Source organism: Eurytemora carolleeae, unplaced genomic scaffold (assembly GCF_000591075.1).
Source record: "Eurytemora carolleeae unplaced genomic scaffold, Eaff_2.0 scaffold1365, whole genome shotgun sequence".
In the NCBI taxonomy this organism is placed as follows: Eukaryota; Metazoa; Arthropoda; class Copepoda; order Calanoida; family Temoridae; genus Eurytemora; species Eurytemora carolleeae.
Genome location: NW_019397733.1, coordinates 1,833 through 28,319, shown reverse-complemented (window position 1 = coordinate 28,319; position 26,487 = coordinate 1,833). Strand labels below are relative to the sequence as shown.

General features: G+C 33.1%; 1 protein-coding gene and 1 long non-coding RNA gene across 4 annotated transcripts; both read right to left on the bottom strand.

The window, feature by feature from the left end:
- Positions 1-2,733: 2,733 nt before the first annotated feature.
- On the bottom strand, positions 2,734-19,318 carry LOC111715682 (band 7 protein AGAP004871; the record flags this gene model as incomplete). 3 transcript variants are annotated; one of them, XM_023491039.1, is given in 10 exon segments in its annotated part: positions 2,734-2,943; positions 5,011-5,112; positions 7,653-7,731; positions 11,545-11,670; positions 13,319-13,452; positions 14,721-14,762; positions 15,161-15,208; positions 16,434-16,499; positions 18,099-18,199; positions 19,180-19,318. In XM_023491039.1, coding segments are annotated over 10 exon segments (945 nt in total), but the record flags the coding sequence as incomplete, so codon positions are not given.
- Positions 19,319-20,462: 1,144 nt separating this feature from the next.
- LOC111715686 (uncharacterized) lies at positions 20,463-22,561 on the bottom strand. Its single transcript, XR_002768285.1, has 3 exons — positions 22,476-22,561; positions 20,893-20,928; positions 20,463-20,527 (listed from the first exon to the last, which is right to left on the bottom strand). It is a non-coding gene; the product is annotated as an uncharacterized LOC111715686 (long non-coding RNA).
- Positions 22,562-26,487: the final 3,926 nt, after the last annotated feature.

Here is a 26,487-nt window from a genome sequence, read left to right as displayed (position 1 = left end):
NTCTGACCTGTAAATATTCCTTGTTTTATGTATACAGTACACCCTTCATTAATTTCATACGTTTATATACAATATGATTCTTCTTAAATTGTTCAATATATTAATACATTTTAAATAATTTGTATCGTCGATTTTTACTTTTGTTTAAAATTTATTTGATTAATATTTTGATTTTACTGGATTTATTGAATAAATATATAAAAATTATTTTTCTAAACTTCATTTTTTTATGTTTGAATTTAACCTTAAAAGGAAGTATGATACTGGATTTGTTGTTTGTTGAAAACAGTTATTTTTTTAACCTTATTCCAGATTTAAAAAATAACATACAGGGTTAACCATAAAGAATGAGAAATTAAGGACGACCTGAAAGATAAGTCTAATGTTACAATCCATTCGGTTTTCTGTATCTACATATATATATGGTACAGGCTGTCCTACGAAACATGTTGAATAGTTTTGAATGTCTTCTACCATATTTTATATTGAATATTAAAGAATTTTTGCATGTCATTTCGTTAAAAACATCCTTTTCTCAAATATATTTTACTTTGAAATCAATTTTACAATAATATAATTGGCATACAATATTTCTCATCATTCTCTTTAATATCAAACAACTTAACTAATTATGGAAGAAGACATTTTAAACTATTTACCAACTGTCATATTTCGTGGAACACTCTGTAGTTGTCTGATTTGCCTAAAATTCAAAACGGGTATTTTGTCAGAACAACAAAATTTGCTTGGTTTGAAAAGTTTTTTTTAGATCTTCAGAGAAAGCTGGGTTCCTAAGCTAATTACAATAATATTCAGGGAAAGCTGGGTTCCCAAGCTAGTTAAAAATAATATTCAGGAAAAGCTGGGTTCTCAAGCTAGTTAAAATAATATTTAGGGAAAGCTGGGTTCTCTAGCTAGTAAAAAATAATATTTAGGGAAAGCTGGGTTCCTAAGCTAATTACAATAATATTCAGGAAAAGCTGGGTTCCCAAGCTAGTTAAAATAATATTCAGGGAAAGCTGGGTTCCCAAGCTAGTGTAAAAATAATATTTAGGAAAAGCTGGGTTCTCAAGCTAGTTAAAAATAATATTCAGGAAAAGCTGGGTTCTCAAGCTAGTTAAAAATAATATTCAGGAAAAGCTGGGTTCTCAAGCTAGTTAAAAATAATATTTAGGGAAAGCTGGGTTCTCAAGCTAGTTAAAAATAATATTTAGGAAAAGCTGGGTTCTCAAGCTAGTTAAAAATAATATTCAGGAAAAGCTGGGTTCCCAAGATAGTAAAAAATAATATTTAGGGAAAGCTGGGTTCCCAAGCTAGTTAAAAATAATATTTAGGGAAAGCTGGGTTCTCAAGCTAGTTAAAAATAATATTTAGGGAAAGCTGGGTTCTATAGCTAGTAAAAAATAATATTCAGGAAAAGCTGGGTTCCTAAGCTAATTACAATAATATTTAGGGAAAGCTGGGTTCTCAAGCTAGTTAAAAATAATATTTAGGGAAAGCTGGGTTCTCAAGCTAGTTAAAAATAATATTTAGGGAAAGCTGGGTTCCCAAGCTAGTTAAAAATAATATTTAGGGAAAGCTTGGTTCCCAAGCTAGTTAAAAATAATATTCAGGGAAAGCTGGGTTCCCAAGCTAGATTAAAATTATTTTTCGACAGTTAACATTTTGCCAAGTAGAAATTTACAAGTTGACAGTTTCGCCAGTTATTCAATTTGCCAGTCAATACTTTCTTCCAACTAAGAAAACAAAAGTTTTTATTTGAGCTGATTAGTAAAATGATAAAGAATTGCAAATCTTCAGTTGGAAGTTGGAACAAGAAAATAGTAAAGTAGGAAGACGACTTTTAAACTTCAGTTAAGATATTAAATAGGTAAAATATGTCAACATGATACACAGCATTTGTGTAGTGTTGCACAGACCCAGTTCATGAGTTGATTTTAAAATAGATTTCCACATCAAATGAAAATATTTCTTAAATTCTGTCTTCCTACAGTGATAACCAGAAAACTCTGTAATAAGAAGACGACTTTTAGAGTCAAGTTTTAACTTGAAATAGCTCAATTTTTTAAACATCGATTTACATACTTACTTTTAATTCTTTAAGGAAAAGAGTTAATTTTCTGATATAAATCAAAAACTTTTTACCTATTTACCGGAATATACAGGGTAAACCATAAAGGATGAGACTTCAGAGACAACTCTACGGAATTTATACTGTCTGTTTCCTTTTATTCACGATTCCCTAGAAATGCAAATTTGTTTCTTTCTTTGTCAAATCATTAAAAATGCCATCAGATTACTATATATAATGCATAATACGTAATTTAAGCTTAGAATCGTCACATTTTAAGAGTTTCCGGTCGTCTTTACAGTCTCATCTTTTGTGGGTAACCCTGTAAAATTATACCATTACAGATAAAAAACTATGAACTGAATGCAGCCAATAATACCAAACAATGACAAACAAATTTAATTTCTATTTTCTTTACAAGACTGAAAAAAAAAATTTGTAACGTATGAAAATGATAATTTATTTATTCATTACCAGCATATTATTATATTATTATTTATAAAACTAGGCTTTCAGGGCGCTTCGCGCAGATTTTCTATTTCAATTGAACATTTTCTTTTTGTATACATTGTAAAACAAAAACTAACAAAAAAGACCGCGGATTTTATAAAAATTTCGTGGATTGTTTTAAATTTAATTTTGTTGGAGGCTAATTTTAAAAACTTTTATCATTTATGAATCTTTCCATGGTTTTTTATTTATGATATTTTATTTATTTATTACAAATAATCTAATAAATGAAGATAACGATATTTTATTTAATACTAGATGGTTTTCTTGTCTTTTCTTTTATTTCTAAAAAGGTTAAGAATGTCTATAGGAACAGGAAATATTATTGTGGAATTCTTTTCTCCAGAGATAGAACTCAGCGTCTGAAACAAAAATTATTCAAGGAACTGAAATCTATGGAAGGTCATGTCCTATTCACAAAGGTACTATATCTGAGCAAGGAGGACTGAGATCACCTTATTATTCTAGCTAAAAATTGTATTGTATGAGGTAGGGAACCCCCGAACGCCATGAGCCTCTGCTATGCAGACACGAGCCTCCCAAATTTTCTAGGCAGACCGGGCCTCTACTATGCAGACCAAGCCTCTGCTATGCAGACCGGGCCTCCACTATGCAGTCCAAGCCTCTGCTATGCAGACCGTGCCTCCACTATGCACTAAACGAGCATCCACCATAAAGCACATCTGTTTTAAATCTTGGTTTTTATGTGTAATGAAAAATTTTAACAATTTTTTTTGACGTAGTGGCATAAGAATTTTACTAATGATTAGAGTTATTTACTGGTTGTCATGATTAGAAACATATATGAACTCATAAAGTGGTTTATAAGATTTATACTAAAACTTTAAACATTTCTTACTCAGAAAGGAAACTATTTGGAGAAATATTTCTGGAGTAAATTTATTATGTTTTGTTGTAATCTTTGATTTAAACACTTTTTTTGAAAAATGTTAAGATTTAAATGATATCAATTTTCTAGGTTTAATTTGAACTACAAAAAAGGTACTGCTTAAATCAAAAATTCAATTCAAATTTTTCTCTAAATATTTTCCTTTATTAACAAATGTTTAAGTTTTATATACCATTTTATTAGTCATAATTAGGCACTATTCATGATAATTGATGAATAATACTTCTCATCTTTGAGAAACCTCTCAGGCCTGCACTATGTTGAAAAATTTGTAAAAAATCTTTAATTTAAACATAAACACATGTTTAAAAAAAACTCCTGAGTCTAAAATTAAAGAATGCGCGTAATTTAAGTTTAAGCTTAAAAGTTCTGTAAAATAATGAGTTGCTACTTAAAAATTGGGAAAATACGGGATTTCAAGATTTTAATCATGGGTTTGAATATGAACTCGATGATTTCAGGGAGTCAAATATTTAAACCCAGGGTTAAAATTCTTCAATCTTTAGTTTTAGACTCTGTATTACATTTTGATGTATTGCGCTAGCTCATTACTGCATAGCGGAGACTCCGTCTGCCTAGCAAATCTTGGAGGCTCGTGTCTGCATAGCGGAGGCTCATGGCGTCTGGGGGTTCCCTCCCTTATTGTATACACTCACTGCCAGTTATGTGTACTTCAGTCGGCACTCATTCAGTATGAAACAAAAGTTGTGAATCAGACATGCCACTTTTACTGGAGGGTCACTTAAAGTTTCTGTAACGGTTGACGCCTAAAATCTCTCTTTTATTTTTATTTTTTGTTTAAATTACCATTTCTGTATTTCTCACAAATAATATTTTACCTCCACTGCAAATATTTTAAAACATTAAGATAATATTTTAATATTTTACATAATATTTTTATAAATATATAAACTTCTAACAATTCAAGGAAAACATCAAAATTCAATCAATGCTATTTCGTTTCTATTTATTCTAAATCTATTTTGAATATAAAGTTTTTAAATATCCTTTTCATCCCTGATATCTCTTATATATCTAGGCTTTCAGGACGCTTCACATCCCTCTCCTAGCAACAGTTTAATGGGACGGACCAGCTATGTAAGGTAGTTAAACTGAGTATGCAGTGTTGTTGACAAATTCTTTAGGATTCATTTGACACATACAAAACTCTTCCACAATGTATAATTACTGAGTTTGAGTGCCAAGTCGAGGTTCAAAATCATGAATTTGGGTGGGTACGTTTTCAGAATCGGTTTTTATTAAAATTATCAAATAACGGTCTGTCCCTTTAAGCGTTTAAATATGGTTTTCAAGCGCCCATTTTTATTCTTTGTTATTGTAAAACTCAAAAAACATTATTTTCAAGAACATTTTTCCACTTTTAACCAATTAAAAGTTGTCTGACCTGTAAATATCTCAGCTGGAGTGCTCTCTACTATGGTTCCTATAAAAGTTGTCTGACCTGTAAATATCTCAGCTGGAGTGCTCTCTACTATGGTTCCTGTAAAGGTTGTCTGACCTGTAAATATCTAAGCTGGAGTGCTGCAGGACTCTCAGCTATGGTGGTTGAAGCATCTCTAAGTGCTCGGCTTGCCTTCTGTTCCCCCTCAGCAGCTATAACCTACAGTGCAGAGGTCGGCAATTATATCAATACAATGAAGACGACTTTTTATTAATAATGCATTGATCCCTAACAAGCATGTTTAAATTACAATTTTAAAAGTTAAAAACAGAAAAGTTATTAATCGACAACTTTTCTGTTTTTAAATATTGGTAGAAATCAAAATTAGAATATATTCATAGAAGAATACAAGCATTTAGTGGAACCGTCTATTGTAATTTTACCAGTACACCCATTTACCGGTACCAGCAAGTCTAGTGTTGTTGTAACAGTACACGCATTTACCGGGACCGGCAAGTCTAGTGTTATTGTACCAGTACCCGCATTTACCTGTACCAGCAAGTCTAGTGTAATTGTACCAGTACACCCATTTACTGGTACCGGCAAGTCTAGTGTAATTGTACTAGTACACATATTTAACGGTACCGGAAAATCTATTGTAATTGTACCAGTACACGCATTTACCGGTACCAGCAAGTCTAGTGTAATTGTACAAGTGCATGCATTTACCAGTACGGGCAAGTCTAGTGTAATTGTACCAGTACATGCATTTACCAGTACGGGCAAGTCTAGTGTAATTGTACCAGTACACACATTTACCAGTACGGGCAAGTCTAGTGTAATTGTACCAGTACACACATTTACCAGTGGCAAGTCTAGTGTAATTGTACCAGTACACCCATTTACCGGTACCGGCAAGTCTAGTGTAATTGTACCAGTACACACATTTACAGGTACTGGCAAGTCTAGTGTAATTGTACCAGTACATGCATTTACCGGTACTGGCAAGTCTAGTGTAATTGTACCAGTACACCCATTTACCGGTACCGGCAAGTCTAGTGTAATTGTACCAGTACACACATTTACAGGTACTGGCAAGTCTAGTGTAATTGTACCAGTACATGCATTTACCAGTACTGGCAAGTCTAGTGAAATTGTACCAGTACACCCATTTACCGGTAACGGCAAGTCTAGTGTAATTGTACCAGTACACGCATTTACAGGTACTGGCAAGTCTAGTGTAATTGTACCAGTACATGCATTTATGGGTACTGGCAAGTCTAATGAAATTTTACCAGTACACCCATTTAACGGTACCGGCAAGTCTAGTGTAATTGTACCAGTTAACGAATTTACAGGTACTGGCAAGTCTAGTGTAATTGTACCAGTACATGCATTTACCGGTACTGGCAAGTCTAGCGTAATTGTACCAGTACACCCATTTACCGGTACTGGCAGGTCTAGTGTAATTGTACCAGTACACATAATTACCGGTACCGGCAAGTCTAGTGTAATTGTACCAGTACACCCATTTACCAGTACCGGCAAATCTAGTGTAATTGTACCGTAAAAGCATGTACTAGTACCGGCAAATCTAGTGTAATTGTACCAGTACAAGCATTTACCGGTACCGGCAAATCTAGTGTAATTGTACTGTAAAAACATGTACTAGTACTGGCAAATCTACTGTAATTGTACCAGTACAAGCATTTACCGGTACCGGCAAGTCTAGTGTAATTGTACAGTACAAGCATTTCCTAGTACCGGCAAATCTAGTGTAATTGAACCAGTTCATGCATTTACCGGTACTGGCAAGTTAAGTGTAATTGTACCTGCAGTACAAGCATGTACTAGTACCGGCAAGTCTAAAGTAATTTTACTAGTCCACGCATTTACTGGTACTGGGGATTGGAGGGAATTGGAGGGAATTGGAGGGAAGAACTGGAGAAAGAATGGAAGAATGGAATAGAAGTGAGAAGGGTTTAGAACGTAGGAAAGGAAGGGCAAAGAATGAAAGGAGAGAATAGAATTCAGAAGGGTTTAGAACGTAGAAAAGGAAGGGCAAAGAGGAGGATTGAAAGGAGAACGGAAATGAAGGGAGGAGAAGGAAAAAGGAAGGAATGCAGGTAGAGTAAGGAATATAAGGAGAAGGGAAAGAAATGAAAGGAGAAAGGGGAGAAAATGGAGAAGAAGCAATGAAAGGAGAAGAGACAGGAAGGGAGGATAAGGAAGGAAATGAGAAGAGGAAAAAAATTGAGAAAAGAAAATGAAATGAGAATGGGAAAGGAATGAGAGAAAGGGGAAAAGGAATGAAAGGAGAAGGAGAGAAATGAATAAAAGGAGTGGAAGAGAAGGAATGAAAGGAGTGGTAGAGAACGAATGAAAGGAATGAATGGAGAAGGGAAAGGAATGAAAGAAGAAGAAAAAGGTAAAGGGGGAAAGGAATGAAAGGAGAAAGAATGGGAATACAAGGAGAAAGAAAAGGAATAAAAGGAGAAAGAAAAGGAATAAAAGGAGAAGGGAAAGGAATGAAAGAAGAAGGAAAAGGTAAAGGGGGAAAGGAATGAAAGGAGAAAGAAAAGGAATGAAAGTAGAAGGGAAAAGAAATAATATAAAATTGCAGTGAGGACTGATTGGCAGTGGACCATACCATCTAATTAATCCAATTCCTGAACCCAGGATACAGATAGATAGATAGATAGATAGATAGATAGATAGATAGATATAAGATATGTATATATAGATAGATAGAAAGATACCTTAGCTCTAGCTTCTCTAGCTGCCTCTGCTTCTGCTGCCATAGCTCTCTGTAAGATGACCGGAAGACGAACATCTTTTCTAAAAACTTAAATGTTAATTAATGGGACTGTCGCCGTAATTTCAAGTATACCCTTCATCTAGAGGAAGGGACATGTCAAGTTCATAACGGTTCCCTTTAAACCTTTATCTGATCAATAATATGGAAGATACAGTTGTTTTTATAGCTTGATGAAAAGTGCTCAGTTCTGATATAGTTCCTATTGTTTCTGTTAGAAGATATCCGTAAGTCATTTTTATAAAGAAACCACAATTGAAAATAATCTTAGATATATTATAGATATATATTATAGTACCATTGGGAATCGGATACATGAAGAAGGTCAATTAAAAAAGTTTCTCTTAAAAAGTATTTTATGACTTAGAAAAAGACAATTAGTATTTTTACTAATGTGCCATAAACTTTCTTTAGAGAATGCTATAACCGATTAAAAAGCGTTATTATTGAAACCTTGGCTATATGGTTCATTGTTTTAGTTCTATTTTCTTCAAAAGAACTTTTGAGGCATAGATTAATAAAAATACAGATGTCGTCTTTTCAAGATTTAGGGGTTTTTCGTTCACAAAAGCACAAACGAGTTGCCGCGTTGAGTTAAAAGACAGAAAGAGCATGCTGCGCATAACTCCTTTCGGCTTCTGCCTCAGGGTTATTGTGAACAAAAAACCCCTAAATCTTGAAAAGACGACATCTAGTGTTCTGTCTGAATTGTTATTAATCTATGATTTGCCCTTTAAAAAAAAGAATGGCTATTTTATCCACTCCTCCTTTAAAGCAAAACAAAACAATTAAAAATGATAAGTTATGTTTCCTGTGGTTCAAGACTGACATTAGTAAGAAAAATAAATCTAAATAATATATTACATTGGTCCTGGTAGAATATAGAAGCAATTTAATAGATTAGGATTTTCAAAATATCATGGAGAGGGAGGGTAGAGGAGAAGGTATGGGAAATGAGGGAGGAAAAGGAGGGATAAGGAGTGTAGGGGAAATTGAGTTATGGAGAGGGAGGGTGTTTAGTAAAGAGTGGAGGAGAGGGACCGGAGTTGAAGAAGGGAGAAGTAAGAGGTTGAATCAGGGGAATTTAAGTAGAAAGTTGGGGAAAGGGTTAGGAGGGTTAGTTGAGGGAATGGGAAGGAGGGTTGGTTAAGGTTAGGAGGGTTAGCATAGGAAAGCAGGATTAGCTGAAGGAAGGGTGAGGAGGGAGAGAAGGGTTAGATTAGGGAAGGGGAAGGAAAGGGCAGAAAAGTAGATTAGTTTGATTGAGAGAAACCTAGAAAATAGTTTCCTCAAATCAATTTTGAATTTATTTAATTCTCCACCCAATAAAATAAAATCTAAACAAGTGAAATGGAATAAAAATATAAATCGGTTAATGTAAAATGTTAAAATAATTTTATCATTTTAATCTTTGGACCAGATTGGACCAGATTGGACCAGATAGGACCAGATTGGACCAGATTAGACCAGATTGGACCAGATTGAACCAGATTGAATCAGATTGAATCAGATTGAACCAAATTGAACCAAATTGAACCAGATTGAACCATCCTTTACCAAATAAGACCAGAATGGACTAGATTGAGCCAGATTAAATCCCATTGGGCCAGATCAGTAGAGATTGTATCAATTCCGGCCAGATTTTATCAGCTTGGACCAGAATGAACCATATTGGACCAAATTGAGCTGATATATATATAAAAGAGAAATGCTAAAAGAATTTGTGTAAATGTATTAATTTCTATGCGTAATGAGAGCTCATATTTTTACCATAGATAAATAAATAAACATAGATAGCTTATGTACGCAAAATTACCAAGAATTGTACAGTCCGTGAACTCATGCTTCTAGGGGTCAAAGTGTACTTCAATGATAAGTGGGGTGGTTTGGTGTTTTAATGGATTTCATAATAGAGTGTTGTTAACATAAATTCGAAATATAAGGAAGACGATTTTACCGACTCAATTGCCGTCAAATATTCTCAAGATGTGTGTATACACAGGATCCATTTCCTCCACGAAACACACACATGTAAACCCCGCTCCTTTGTTCCCCGCCTCACCCCAGCAGTCAGTCAGGTTTAGAGAGTTGAGCCGGTAACAACTCCGACACAGGGAGCCTCTTGACTCCTTTATGATGATGACGCAGATACTCAGCGCGACGCTCCTGTTGATCTGCTCCACCAACATGAAGCTCTACATCACCCCCATGACTCCTTTATGATGATGACGCAGATACTCAGCGCGACGCTCCTGTTGATCTGCTCCACCAACATGAAGCTCTACATCACCCCCATGACTCCTTTATGATGATGATGCAGATACTCAGCGCGACGCTCCTGTTGATCTGCTCCACCAACATGAAGCTCTACATCACTCCCATGAAGTCCCCCCCAAATACTCATCATTTATTCCTTTGTTAATTTCTAAACCAACCAAGTTTAACTCCGCCTTAAATGCAAATATTTCAAAACTTTCGTTTTTATTAAATAAATGTTAGAAATATCCATTTAGATCTCTTTTATTTTATTATAGTGACTTTTAAAGTCAACAAGTGTATAATAACTCCGGGAATGGAACTATTTGAACAACAATATTTCACTGAGCAATATATCATATTGACGAGAAATGAAGAAGGACATGAGAAGGATTAAACTAACTTAAATTTCTCTCTACAGAACTCATGTACACCACAAGTACTCAATGACATAAGAACAGCCAATGTTCACAACCGACCTAGGTAATCTATATAATAGGAATATCTTTAAAACATCTCTGTACATTTACATCTTTCAATATGAAAATGTCGTCTTATGCGCAATCTATCTTTATCTATGATTTTTACTTTTAAATGTTCCCCTTAATATATATTCTGGGTTTGCATGTTAGACTTGGCTTAAATCTTTGATTTAAACTTAAATCAAATGTTTCAACCGTTTTGTTTAAATTCAAAACCAGCCTGTTTGTTCCAGGGGAAAAAGTTTTATCATCTGAATTTTTGTTTGAATTTCAAGAAGTTCTAAAAAACATCTACAGTCTACAGTGAGAACTTCTGGAATTGAAAGACGACATTAAATACTTGAGCGTAATTGATGTTATGTTTCTCATATTCATTGTACTGTTTTAAGTCATAAATTGAGCCTAAACAACTCTTATTCCAGAGTATTCTGGTTCGTACTTTACTACTGTATTACTACTGTATTACTACTGTATTACTACTGTATTACTACTGTATTACTACTGTATTACTACTGTATTACTACTGTATTACTACTGTAATACTACTGTATTACTACTGTATTACTACTGTAATACTACTGTATTACTACTGTATTACTACTGTAATACTACTGTATTACTACTGTATTACTATTGTATTACTACTGTATTACTGCTGTATTACTGCTGTATTACTACTGTATTACTACTGGATTGCTTCTGTATTAATACTGTATTACTACTGTATTACTACTGTATTACTACTGTACTACTACTGTACTACTACTGTATTACTACTGTATTACTACTGTAATACTACTGTATTACTACTGTATTACTACTGTATTACTACTGTACTACTACTGTATTACTACTGTATTACTACTGTATTACTACTGTATTACTACTGTACTACTACTGTATTACTACTGTATTACTATAGTATTCCTATTGTATTACAACTGTATTACTACTGTATTACTACTGTATTACTACTGTATTACTACTGTATTACTATTGTACTACTACTGTAGTACCTTTCTGAATACGATATTAACTGTTTAAGAATACAGAGTGTCTTGAAATTACATAAACTGTCCCTTTAAAGTTTCTACTTACATCTCCACCCTCTCTACTTTAACCCCCCATGGATCTGTGGCTTCGTCTAGAGTTGTCTCCATCCAGTGTGAAATAGATTCTCTCTCAGAAAGTATTTCCGCTAAACATTTTGTACCAAGAACATTCCTAAACATTTTGTACCAAGAACATTCCTAAACATTTTGTACCAAGAACATTCCTAAACATTTTGTACCAAGAACATTCCTAAAAATTTTGTACCAAGGACATTCCTAAACATTTAGTACCAAGAACATTCCTAAAGTAAAGAACTGGATTTGCGCATTTTTGTCAAGAATATTTGCAGATTTGTACATTGATACCATTTACAAAGGATTTTCTTTCAAACTGAGAAATCACCTTTAATCTTTGAAATAATTTCCAGCATTTATTTTTCAACCTAATTTTACATTTACAATTCCTGAAAAAAACCCCAGTCTTACCATTTTCAAATATTGACCGGCCAGTTTTGTCCCAAATTGTTTTATTCTCAACTAAATCACAATTTTTTTAATTTATGTTTTGTTAAAAATAATGCTAAAATCAGGTTGTCAAATACATGCCGCAAACTATGTCAAAGATCAAAGACGATTTTCAAGTCCAGGGGCGTAGTTTGGGGGGTGGGGGCGGTACCCCTGTGCACCCCCTAGACATGCACCCCCTATGCCCCCCAAGAGCGGGGTTTCATTTAAAATTCATTTCAGCCCCTCAGAGCAATTGTTTGACGTAGAGTTCTATAAGATTTAAATAATACTGTCTCCAGCGTAATCTAGTCATAATATGATTGATATTGATATGATTTATGAAATATTATATATCAAAAAATAAAATATATTTTTAAAAAGTTTTTTGCTCTACTACTAGATTTTAAATTGGTAATTATGGTCAGATGGTCAGGTAGATTAATATTGATTTTTATCTGAGTTTTTTCTCTTAATATTGTTTTTAGGGGGGTGGACATCAACCGTTAGGGGGTGCACAAAAAAAGTTCGGCGGCTAAAAGTTCACCCCCAAACCGCCACTACGCCCCTGCTTTTATCTGTTCAGAATTTCCGCTTCCGTTTATGAACATCCTGCACTGCATAATACAAAATGTTTATTTCAGTTGTTTTAATCTTTTGCCATATTGAAAAAAAGACCCTATTAACATTACAAAAATACAACTATTGATAGGCATCATTTGGGTAGATCCGTTTTTAAACATTGAAGATTGTTTGGCTTTAAATGAGGCTTCGTAAAAATTAGAGATATCAACACATTTTAAATTTTATTCTTGATAACTTTGCTTTCTGCATCATGAAAAAATGTTTTTTCTGAATAAAATATATTGTGTATTTTTAAAAGCATTTTATAAATACTTTATGAAAACCGTTTTGTTCATATTTTTGACCAGAAAGTTGAGATTTTGAACAGGGTACTAAATCAAACTTGAATAGAATACAATTTTAAAATTTGATTAAAATCTCAGATTCTTTTAAGGCCTCTTAATTGTGGAAACCCAGACGATGCCTATGCTAGTGGGGGGGGGGGGTAAGTCAAATAGGCCTATAAAAGGCATGGGTACTGTAAAAAGTCTGGTCGGGCCAACAAAGTTTAAACCAGGCTGACATAGGATAAGGTCGGGTCAGTACATGTTGCGCTATACTAAGGTCGGTACGAGGAGGCGGTCCGTCATTTGGTCAGCCGGTCAGTTGGTTGGTCGGTCAGTCGGTCAGTCCGCTGTGGTTTAAACCACTATTCGAAAATCGGCAACATTAGCAAGACCCCCAGTATTTACCTAAGAGTTGTAGCTCCTAATAGATGGGTTGAGTGTCCATAGTCCTCCACATTATTAGTTGCCATAGTAGGGTTAGATACTCTATAGTAGACTACAGCATCTACAGTCACAGTTACAGAATCACGGGACAGTATCTAAACAATCAGAGCTCGGAACTTTTGAATTGGACCTCCTTAATCCCGATCGCTTAATCTGAATATCTGATGTGGACACTTTTGACTTTTTCCTTAATCCGCTCTTTTTCTCTCTTTTTGATACCTAACATGCAGATTCCGACCAATGAGAGTTATCTCATTAAATGGCAATTAAATTTCCCCGAATCTGATTGATTCTGCATACGCCACCCTACACTATTTAGGACACAAACTAAAGATTAAATTAATCTTGAGATTAATAAAAAGAGGAGATCAAGCATTAATCTCAATATCCACAATTATGAAGTTTTCTGCTCAGAGCTCGGAACTTTTGGGTAAAGTTTCCCTAATCTTATTCGCTTGATCTCATTATCCAATGTGAACCTTTTAAAATTGAATTTATGCAGTAAAATAGAATGAGAAAATGCTCAAAATATGTACTTTGTATAAGTTTGCCTTTTAAGGTGTATCGATTTTTACAAGTGCACTATGCTCATTCGGAATAAGAATGGAATTGTATATAATGCAACATTTAGACAAGACTTTTTATTGCAAATCAATTGTTAAAAGTTGAAAATTCACAAATGCAAGCGAGAGAAGAAAAAACACTAATAAGCTTACTTAAGGGGTTCTAGCGGAATGGAAATATTGTTGTGTGCAGAATTAGGTGTGCAAGAAAATGCGCAAATAGCACGGAATGTTTTTAAAGCAATTTGCGCGAAAATGTTCTGCAAATGTGAAATTTGTGCAATTTTACCAATTTCTGGGTATTTACATATATCATTAGATTACCATGAAATGGGTCATAAAATCTAGAATGTCGCAGGTGCGTTGAAATTTAAGAGAACATTTATTTAAAAGTGCCATAAACAATTCACGCCATCACCCTTTGAAGCAAGGTTGTATAATAAGGTTGCTTAAGTAAGCAACCTTATTATACATCCTTGATTTGAAGTGAAAATTGCAGCTAAGATATTTCCAACTACGTGAATATTTACCTCCTGGGGCCCAGCTAGGATATTTCCAACTACATGAATATTTACCTCCTGGAGCCCAGCTAAGATATTTCCAACTATGTGAATATTTACCTCCTGGGGCCCAGCTAAGATATTTCCAACTACGTGAATATTCACCTCCTGGGGCCCAGCTAAGATATTTCCAACTACGTGAATATTTACCTCCTGGGGCCCAGCTAAGATATTTTCAACTAAGTGAATATTTACCTCCTGGGGCCCAGCTAAGATATTTCCAACTACGTGAATATTTACCTCCTGGGGCGGGACATCAAAGGAAACTGTTCTAAGATCTACCTAAGAACCATCAATACATATTTTACATTGAACAGAAATACTTTGTACATTTTTTTTTCTCCCAAAATGGCTCCACTTCCCTACCCCCTTGTCTTGATTCTGGGGCCTACAAAAAATTTTCAAAATTTATTCTGAGATGGGAACCCATTATTACGATTACTTGATCTTGATATCCACTGTGGGCACTTTTAATTTGAGGAAAAACTGAACAGTTCCATATCTTCATTTTAGTTATTCTTCCCCTGGATCAAATCTCCCTTTAACCCCCTGACTAGGTACGATTACCATGCGGGATATTGTTTAAAGATTAAATCAATCTGCAGATTAACAAAAAGATTAACTCAATCTGCAGATTAACGAAAAGATTACATTTAACTTTATATTCTGTCCAATGTTTCCTTTTTGTATGTGTCTATGCAGGGTAGAATAAAGAATATCCCTGGGCCCTGGACAAACCATATTCATTGTTACAATCGGGGCCCTGAGTAATCCAATTCTTACGATTGGGGCCCTGGACAAATCATATTCTTACAATTGGGCCTTGGACAAACCATATTCATTCTTACAATTGGGGCTCTGAGCAATCCAATTCTTATTATTGGGGCCCTGGACAAATCATATTCTTACAATTGGGCCTTGGACAAACCATATTCATTCTTACAATTGGGGCCCTGAACAATCCAATTCTTATTATTGGGGCCCTGGACAAGTCATATTGTTACAATTGGGCCCTGGACAATCCTTTATTTGATAACTACTACAATTAGGGACCGGGATAAGCCTATTTATTTTTTGTGGGGGGCCGATTAATTAAAACATATTTATTATTGCAATTTGGACCCTGGGCAACCTATATTTATTGATTTTTAAACCATATTGATTCTTACAATTGGGGCCTTGTCTCTATGTACATCAAGGTTGTATAATGTACGGAAAATGTCATCTCCTAAGCAAAGATAGATAAAATCCTCATATGACGTCACTTATTAGACATTGGAGCGCATCGAGAGTACCATATTTATTTCTAATTTTATGAATGTTACATCGGTATAGTTTTCAAATAGGTTAACGTTCCCTGTAATGAACATAATTAATTAAATTTAAATTAAATTAACTTCAATCTGTACATACAATTTCTACCTAATAAATCACTGTAAGCCTTTATATTGTGGCAGTTACAATTACACAAGTTGGAACATTTATTGAGAACAAGATTTTCAACCTTAAATATTAAATTAGAATAATAATAAGAATATCAAATAATAGATAAAAAGATAATAAAACATTTAACAATGAAATATAGATATTTATATACAGGGTGTCCCAAGAAACATGAAGGTCGTCTTTGAGTTTGGAAATAATTTGCATTTTATTCGTAAACCTCATTTTAGAAGTTTAATTCACAAAATAACCCTAGTCCTGACATTTCTAAAATGTGGTATACGGTCTACGGTAATATTGACAGCACAAAATAAAGCAGACCACATTTCGGAAATGCCAGGACTGGGAGAATTTTGAGATGTTTAGTTCAAGAATCATACATGTAACATTTGGTTAACAATGCCGCAAAAATTTTCAAAGAGCTAAGACGACCTTAAGATATTCTTTTTACTGTCAAGTTTCGTGGGACACTTTGTATAGATATCTGAAGGACTAGATATGGTTGTTTTCCTTAGCGCCACCCCTCACTAGTCGTCCTAGTCTAAATATTACTGCTCGTTCATACTCTTGTACAACCTGTACAGTACAAACATTTCATTTCGTGTACTGCAGTCTCGTTTTGCATTGTTACTCAGAGCTGAAAACTTAAGAATGGTTGATATCGAGATCATTGCTTCATCCTCTCTTTTTGCTAATTAAGTCTTTAGGTTGATTTCTATTAATTAGAGAAATTTTTGAAAACCGGTTTTTATTTTTCCCGCATTTGTGGTGTCATATTTATTGGACTAATGATAGATTGAACCAACGTAAGTTTTAGATTAATGTTTATTAAGACTAACATTTAAAAGGACTATCGCCCTCAAATGTGATAAAATATGTTTTTAAATAAGTTTATATTAACATGATTTTATATATATTTGTTTAAATGCTTTAAAAGCCAGCTTGTGAACAGCTGACTTAAGTTCAATCATATATTAGTCCAATCGACATAGCATAGTTTCTGAATTTGTAATCAAAAGTATATGTTTATAACATGTGTAGTATTAGGTAATGTGATATCCAACAAGAGCGAATTAAAAGTTTCCATAGTGGATATTTAGATTAATTGCGATCAGGATTAAGGTTATCTAAGTTTTCAGCTCTGTACGTGTACTGTACAGCTTTCTTTAGCTGCTTAAAAGTCGACCCGGAACTTGAAATGAACTGGAGCTTACAGTGTGCAATGTGCTATGTACATGAGGAGTTGAGAATTTCATTTAGTTTACTATCCCATTTTCCCTTATATAGTACATTTACTGTACAGTTTTTTCAAGCTGCTTGAAATAAACCTGAGTTTATCAGGGGGCGATTACGTCATGTGTTTGTGTCTGTACCAAATTAGTGTGTGTTAGTTTAAAGTACCAAAGGTGTGTACTGTAGGTATATAGAGTACATACGAATCTCGGTATTTGTAAAGTCAGGAAAGAACATTTGTTTATTGTTAATTCTTTACTTAAAAATAAGCTTAATATACATGTAGCACTAAAATAGTTTATTTTTAAGATACTAGAAAAACTATTTGATTTATAACAACAACAAACAGAAATAGTAATGCTCAATGTCGGCTCCATGTTACACAGTTTTATGGGTCTGTATACTGTATTTAGAGTTTATAATTAATACATTCCAACAAGATGAGTTTTTTTAGGCCTAAAAATTATGCTTTTCGGTTTAAAAAAGACACAAAGCAAATTTTACGTAAATTTTTTATGACGTCTTACCAAAAAAAATCTGAAAAAAACTCAAATATTAATAACAGAAAGTAGACAATTTTGTCACAGAAAAAAGTCTTAAAATCAATGTTATTTTGGATACAAACTATGGTTAATTTGTCTTGGAGAGAGAGAAGAAGTATGTTGCCGATGAGCAACGATTTGTAAGAATAAGAATATTTAAGCAATTTAAAAAAAATCTAAATAAGAGACGGTCTGACAAAAATTGAAAACTTTTTGGACTTTTTTTCCGTTTCAATTTCTTCTTTTAAAAAAAGGGTAAAAAAAAACATCGGTAAATCAGAGAATTGAGTCAAAAAAATACTTCGTGAATATTGATAAATTTGGATTTTTCAGTTGAAATAACGTCAATAGTCCCTTTAAAAGGAGGATTACTTGAAATTACATGAACTGTCCCTTTAACCTTGATACACATGTAGAGGGAGAGGGGCATAGTAGCGAGGACTAGGAGAAGGGAAACCAGGGAGAGGAGAAGCGCACACAATCCAGGGGAACCAACTTCTCCTTAAATTTAATTGGAATAAAAGGGACTGTAAGCGTATTTCAAGTGACCCTACATGCTAAGATGGAAATACCCGATTTACAACGAAACCTTAATCTGACTCGAAAAGTGGATATTTATGACTATTTATCCATTGCTTCTAATAACTAAGCAAGAAATGAGCAAGTCGCTTTCGAAGAGAAACCGCAAATGAATATAATCAAACACTGTGGCGGAAGACGATCCAACCTGAAGCCGGATATTAGAACGCGGCAAGCTGCTCTTGGATTTCCTGCCACGTCAGCTAGTAAAATATGATATGATTTTCCAAAGTAAATTTATAGAGTTTTTTAGTCAAGTTAATAAAGTAGTTATTTAAACTAGTCGTGATCAAACCGAGCGTAGCTAAAACACATTGATATATAATTTATATCTGATAAGAAAAAGATTTGAAGGATATCGATAAAATCGGACAGTTTCATCTTTACACGGAGGGTCACTTGAAATTAAGCTTACAGTCCCGTTAAGTTCTAATACTATGCACAATGGGACACATTAAACTGTGGAATAGAAAGACGACTTTAAATTCAAGTAATGATATAAAAATGACTAATAACCATGCATGTACACTGTACAGTGTACACAATACTCAGGCACATTTCACTGTTCTGTTATGTGGATATTTAATTTCACTCTTCTTATTTCAAATAATTATATTGTTACGTGGAATAAGAACAAGATATTTAATTTCACTCTTCTTATTTCAAATAATTATATTGCTATGTGGAATAAGATATGTGGTTATAAAGCAAATTGTTCTAACTGTTGCTTAAAGATCGAATAGAAGTAGTTAAGTGAACTATGTCGTGTTTATGTTCATTAGACTATTTGAAATCGTAACTTGAGTCTAAAAGTTGTCTTTCTATTCCACAGTTTTTTATGTCCCACTGTATCCTGATTTTGTACTGTACTGCAGAGTGCAGAAGATTGTTTATAATCTTACCCCCTTCAGAATATTCCAGTTTGTTCTTGATATCCGCGCACATCTCCTGAATTTGTTTGCGGCATTTTCCATCTTTACTTTTACCAGATTCGTGTATCTTTTCTTCTTCTTCATCTTCTTCTTCTTTTCTTTCTTCAACCTGAAACGAAGACGAGAAGATTACCTGAATTACTGGTCTAAGAATACTAACATTGTGGGGATTTATATCTCCAGAGCTGGAAACTTTAGAATTGGATACCCTTAATCCCGATCGCTTAATCTGAATATCCACTGTGGAAACTTATGATTTTCTTAATCCTGTCATATGGTACACTCTGATTGGTAGAATTTAAGGTACTTTAGTAGATAAAGATTATAATAATCTGGAGATTAACAAAAAGAGAAGATCAAGCATTGACCTCAAAATCCCCGATTCTAAAGTTTTCAGCTCAGGACCAATGAAATAATTCAATGCAAGGAGAATTGAATAGAAGGAGGGGGCGATAGGGTTTCCATACACTTTGCTGTGACGTTTTTGGACTGCTGAAGAACTAGTTTTTGCGTAACAACAATAACAAAGGCAGCCGATCTAATGTAAACAAACATGAGTTAGTATACGGATAATCTTCATCTAACACGCCAGAGATGCCAGATGTCTGTTTATCATTTGTGTTATTGTTTACAATCTTTATTATTGTTGTTACGCAAAAACTATTTCTTCAGCAGTCCAAAAACGTCACAGCAAAGTGTACGGAAACCGTATCGCCCCCTCCTTCTATTTAATTCTCCTTGATTCAATGTATCTACATTGTAAACATTGTTTAACGAGACAAGAAGAGTGTACCAATGATTGGAATCTGGAAATCAGGATAAGCGTATACCAAAATCAACAAGAGTCATTATTAATAATTATAAATAATAAAAACATTGTTAAAGTTAAATTTAAATAAATATTTTTTAATGCATTCAGTATTCTATATTTATATTATTTGGTTTCCTCATTTTCGTACAAAGCTTCTCAACTTTTATCTAAATACTTAATTTCTGTACCTCAACTTTTTTNATAATAATAATAATAATAATAATAATAATAATAATAATAATAATAATAATAATAATAATAATAATAATAATAATAATAATAATAATAATAATAATAATAATAATAATAATAATAATAATAATAATAATAATAATAATAATAATAATAATAATAATAATAATAATAATAATAATAATAATAATAATAATAATAATAATAATAATAATAATAATAATAAAGGGATTATGAGAACATATATTTACCAGATAAAGGGATTGTGATGATGTTGAGGATAAGTATGATCTTCCAACCCTCCCACCACTCATCCTGGTATTAAAGGAATTGTTCATATAATCTAATATTTAGTCAATAATTTAATCAAATAAGAAGATGGATCTGCAATTAAAAAAACGGATCTCTATGAAAATTTTTTTTAATCAAAATTGTAGAACGATACTTAGGAATTGAGTTTTTCTCACAAAAGTCTGATTTTGCATCCCTATATCTTTGCAATCCAAAGTCGTAGACCTTTGATATTTCAAACTATGAACTCTGTTAGATCAAAAAGTCTTAGTTTGAAATATCAAAGGTTTATATCGTCAGGTTGCACAGATTTAGGGATTAGAAATTTTGTGTTAGTGGCAAAAACTCTTTTTGGCCCCGCCCTGAATACAGCTAAAAATGGCGGTTACCTAATCTGAATCTGTTTTTGTTCCTGCCCACATCACCTAAAAAATCACTTTTTTCGTCATGCAAAATAAATTCTAGATAAAGTGCCCGTTGCCCATGGAATTTCAAAATCGTTCAAACCACAGCCTGCTTATAGATGTGATTCTGTCTACCTATCTACACTGTTCTGGCCCATTTTAAGACATGTAATTTTACGGATTGGCTTCACATCTGTTATGGGTTAAAGAGCCTATAGCTTATTTAATAAATTTTTGTAATCTCATGATGTACTGTAGGTTTCATTTTCACAAAGGAATTAATACAAAGACTTAACCGGCCACAAACTCAAATGTTCATATATCTTTGCAGCCTGAAGATGTTAACCTTTAATATTTCTAACTTAGACTATTTGATCTAACAGAATCAGGAATAAGGAAAAATGAGATTCTGTTATTATAACATTGCCTCCCAAGAAATGAGTGGCATAGAAACCCGAACGGCTGTGGCTCATTGTTGCCGGAAGACATGAAAGCTAATATGTGGCATGGAAGGAAAACCGGTTGTGGATTATGGCCGCCTGCCTTCCCAACTCTGCTGCTTCAATATCTCTCTCAAAGATTTGTAATGAAAAGTCTTGGGAGTCTTGGTTACTAGTGATACATTCGCAGCTCATTTGGTCTTACTTAATTGGTTGGATGTATTTATGCTCGCTTCTGATTGGTTGAAATTAGACCTAGTAAGATGCACAATACAATTCAATACAATACTATACAGTACAATAGAATACAATACAATACAATACAATACAATACAATACAACAAAAATTTGGTTACATTTTTATTCAAAATATTTATCTATATTTATTTTTTCAAATAAACGTTATTTTGAGATTTTCTCCAGTTTTGTCATTATTTTGACTTCTTTTTGAACCAGAAACTATAAAATATGATTTATGAGCTCAATCTTTCATTTTAAAAAGCATAATAGATATTTCTTATACAGACAAAATTGTGATATGATGTTTCAAGAAGAGTTTATCAATACTCCAAAAATACAAGGTTATTATCCTAATAACGCCTACAGTTTTTTTATAGATAGTGAATGGTAAGAACAAGAGTATATGATTTTTATCCGTATTTGTAGGAGTGTACACTGTACACTGTAGGAGTGTAAGGCCAAAAAAATCCTAAAACTTGAAATTTTATTATTGACTAAATACATTCTTTGAGTGACATGATTACATTAGCATTATAACATAACAAGTAATATAATTCCAAATTAAAGAAAATGAACATTTTTTATTATAAGGGAATTTAGAGAATCTCTCGGTATGAATTTTTTCAGTCCCTTTCAGCCTGAAAGGGAGTTCCAAGTGTACAAACTACAAATCATGTAAATGTTCACAAATTATATGCAGTAGAGTACATTTATACAGTATGTTCCCTAGACTATCCATTTCAATTTCGAATTTTTTAAAACGAAGCTTCAGCTTAAAGGAGTAGTTGATAAAATCCTAAAATATAGTTACAGTGTGCATATTTTGTTCACAGTGGCCAAACTTGTCCCCCCCCCCTTCAAAAATGTTCAGTTGCGCCTCCCTCTCACCTTTATAAGTTCTCACCAGGAAGCCAGGAACTGTTTTCAGGTTTTCCCACCATCCATCATCCTTTATCTTTCATAGGTCCATTTTAAACTCTGAAATCAGGATAATTTTTTAATCCTTTTAAATGTTGAAATTACAGGGTTTCTCAATTTACTGACGACCTCATTGCAGTACACTCAAACCTTTTTCTAGTCAAGTATGAATTAGATATCAATGTTTCTGTTTAAATAAACTGTTTATTTTTATTTGTGGTTTCTCTGCGAAAATTACTTGCGCATTCTTTGTTTATAAGAAGGAATAGAGAAACAAACAATTTTAGTTTAAGAAAAACGACGGTTGCTTCCACATTTTTGATCAGATTAATGTTTTAAGGGTATAACCGTTGTTAATGAGGGTCACATGAAGATACGCGTACATCAACTTAATTTAGAAATTTCGTTACGCATTATATACTTTGCAGTGTAGTAATATCAAAATATAGGTAATCCTTTGCAACATTTCATGATTAAAGGGACTGTAAGCGTAATTTTGAGTGACTCCACTTGAAAATCAATGCCAGATTTACAACGGTACCCAATTAAAACTTTTATATGATCCAACATGTTTTTTTCAGATTACAGTGTCTAATTCTGACAATACCCTTCATTGTATCAAAAGGATGAATCATGGATATATAATATATGTTCTATATGTTCATATTTCATCAGACAAAGCTTTGAAGGGTACTAATGTAAATCGGACATTGCCATCTTTGAACGGAGGAGTCATGGATATATAATATATGTTCTATATGTTCATATTTCATCAGACAAAGCTTTGAAGGGTACTAAAATTACGATAATATACCGATAATTCCACTGATTTAATTGTACTTCTTATTGTATAGATTTTTAATTAATATAACATGGTGCGTATTTTCTGAAAAGGTTCCCTGCAGCTGAAAACTGATTCCCTGCAGCTGAAAACTGGTTCCCTGCAGCTGAAAACTGGTTCCCTGCAGCTGAAAACTGGTTCCCTGCAGCTGGAAACTGGTTCCCTGCAGCTGAAAACTTGTTTTTTTTTCTTTGCAACATTATTTAATGTATCGTTAACAGATTATATTTCAGCCAGAAACCCAAATTTAAACTTTAAATTGTTGTATTTTAAGATTTCCATGTCTATACCTTTATATATAACCCTCTGCATCTAAAAATAAAAAGTTAATTGAAATTAGCGACTAAATTGAGAGGAATTGAACCACTCTATCTTATGTCCTGGAGATATCTCTTTCCCAGAAAAGGTCTTTAAATACAGACAATAAATCAGAAAACATTGTTTTTTTTCTTGAAACATGTCAAAAAAAAAGTTTTTAAGTTTTTAACTTATTCATCTTTTATTTATGATTTATTATTACTGCAGTAAATATATGATTTGATTTGAATTCTGAAAATGTGTCTAAACGTTTAGGAAATTATGTATATGTGGCTTGTCTTTTTGGCGTTTGATTTTTTGTTTGCATCCAATAATTGCCAAAACGGGTAAACCGGTCGGGCCCTAAGTTTTTGTGACAACTGACATGACCAAATGGGGATTGTCGAAATTGAAAAAATGCCAACTTTCATGATATATAAAAATCCATTAATTAAAACAGAAATATCTGCAAATTTTTCTCTCTGACGATGAAAAACAGACGGCTTGAAAATCAACAATTTAAAGTTTGGCCGGGGGGTGTTATAGGCTAAAAAAATTCGAATTTTTTTTTATTTTGATTTTTTTCAACATTTTTTTCTTTCCACGGGCAACGCCGNAAAAAATCAACATTTTTATTTTTCAAAAAAAAATTTCAAAATTTTTTACAGTTACAAATAAAAATAAAAAAATAAATAACTAGACTCATGGTATACATCGCAATAACCTTCACTATAATTCAGTTGATGATATTTTTTACTTTGACTCTTTTTAGCTTCAACTTTTAAGTATTGTTTGAAAAGGGAACAATCTGCAATATAAATAATAATTGATTGTATGCCTTCTTTATATTTTTTTTGCGAACACTCCCATGATAGGTGATATTTCAAATGACCCTCCATTGACAAATTATTACGGCATCCTTTAAAACTTTAAAACTTTAAAACTGATTAAAAATGAGAAAGATAATTTTCCCAGCTTGGAATGTGCTTAGTCTCCTTTTGTAGCAAATTTCAGTAAAACCATATCTATAAATAATCAATTTTCAAACAGAAAACTAAGGATAATCTAATTAAGTCGAAATCTGTTTTAAAGGGTACCATAGTGAATCGGACATACTACTATGAACAGAGGATACCGTAATATTACGTCTACAGTCCCTTTAATATCCTAACTTTGTTCCGGCTTTTATCCTGTCTGATGAGAATGAAGAAAAATGGTGGAGGGGCGGCCATTTTGTTTTCCACAACTCCACGAGTAGAAAACTTTCTTACTCTTCAGAATATGTCAAGACCGTCCTTTAAACTTACTTCCAGGCTGAAAACTAGAAGACTACAAACAATAGGAAGACGACAAGAGAACAATTTGAAGAGCATTTGATGTTGTTGTAAAGCAGTTGCTTGAAAATAAACTGATTAAGTGAAATGGGTCTATTCTGCCACCGCACAATTGCTGTTGGTTATTTTAATGTCATTTTATGTCATGACATGTCATTTTTTGTCATGACATTTCTTTTTTTGTCATGACATGTCACTTTATGTCATGACATGTCATTTTATGTCATGACATGTCATGTCATGTCATGACATGTCATGTCATGTCATGTCATGCCATGTCTTGTCATGTCATGTCATGTCTTTCTATTCAACTGTTTTATGGTTCCCACCGTAGAAAACTAAAGTGGTCCCCATAGAACTGTGGAAAAGTTTGTTATATTAAATAGTTACAGTAGTATCTTGAAAATCAGTTGCTGGGTCTTATGGTCATTGAATTATTTAAAATCATATTCTTAAAGTCATTATTAGGAATAATCGCATTTTTATTCAGTANTCGGCCCAAAGAAACTCAGCACGGCACTTGATTTTTGTATAGACCAGGGCAACGCCAGTTGCAAAACAAAGTCATACTAAAACCAGAAGAAGTACTAAAAATTATGTCTCAAAGTGTTTTTTTCAAGGACTTTTTTCCACAAGACTTTATAGTGCCAAAATTTAGGACTTTATTTCCCAAAACTTTCTTTCAGAGAACTTTTTAGGCGGTTACCATTTGTTCAATCACCTGTGATCACAAGTGATAAAATTGAATAAATATCTATTTTTTAATAATATTTTGCTAATTTTCTAAAGTCCCTAAACATTATTATGGTACCATAGAAAGAATTATTTCAGAAAACATTTTTATTATTTCAGTGCAAAATTGACAGCTGGGTTCAAATCCAGCATCATTGTCTGGAACTAGATTATCTGCTGCTGAATCCAGTATGATTATCTAAAACGTGTGCCTGAATGACTGCTTTTGCCTGTAGCAATAAAACCCGATATTCATTAAACCTAACTTTTAATGGATTCAAAACTTTTAAACTTAGAAAATCGAAAATTTAAAACTTGTATCTCCCATAGTTCAATATGTAAGGGACTGACATTGTAATTTCAAGAGAAGCATACCCAAGTAACACTTTTTCTGATCAATAATGTAGAAGTTGTCGTAGATTTTTTTAATTTTGAAAGTTTCTGTATGCTAAAATCAGCAGTTAGTTGTATAGAGAAACCAAAATTAAATATAATCAAATTTCAAAAAGAAAAACATGGCCGTCTCATTCATTTATACAAAGATTTTAAGGGCACCGTTATAATCGGATATGCCACTCTATAAATGGAGGATCACCAGAAATAATGTCTTCACTCCCTTTAAGGTTTACTTAAGATAAAATTAAAATGATGAAAGTTATTCATCAGACTTTTCATTCCGTTGAAGTTTTAGGATTTAGTGGAAATCATAACATTCACGGTGAGAAGTTATCCAAATCATTTGATTTTTACAAAAATATTAAAAATATAAAAATTTGTG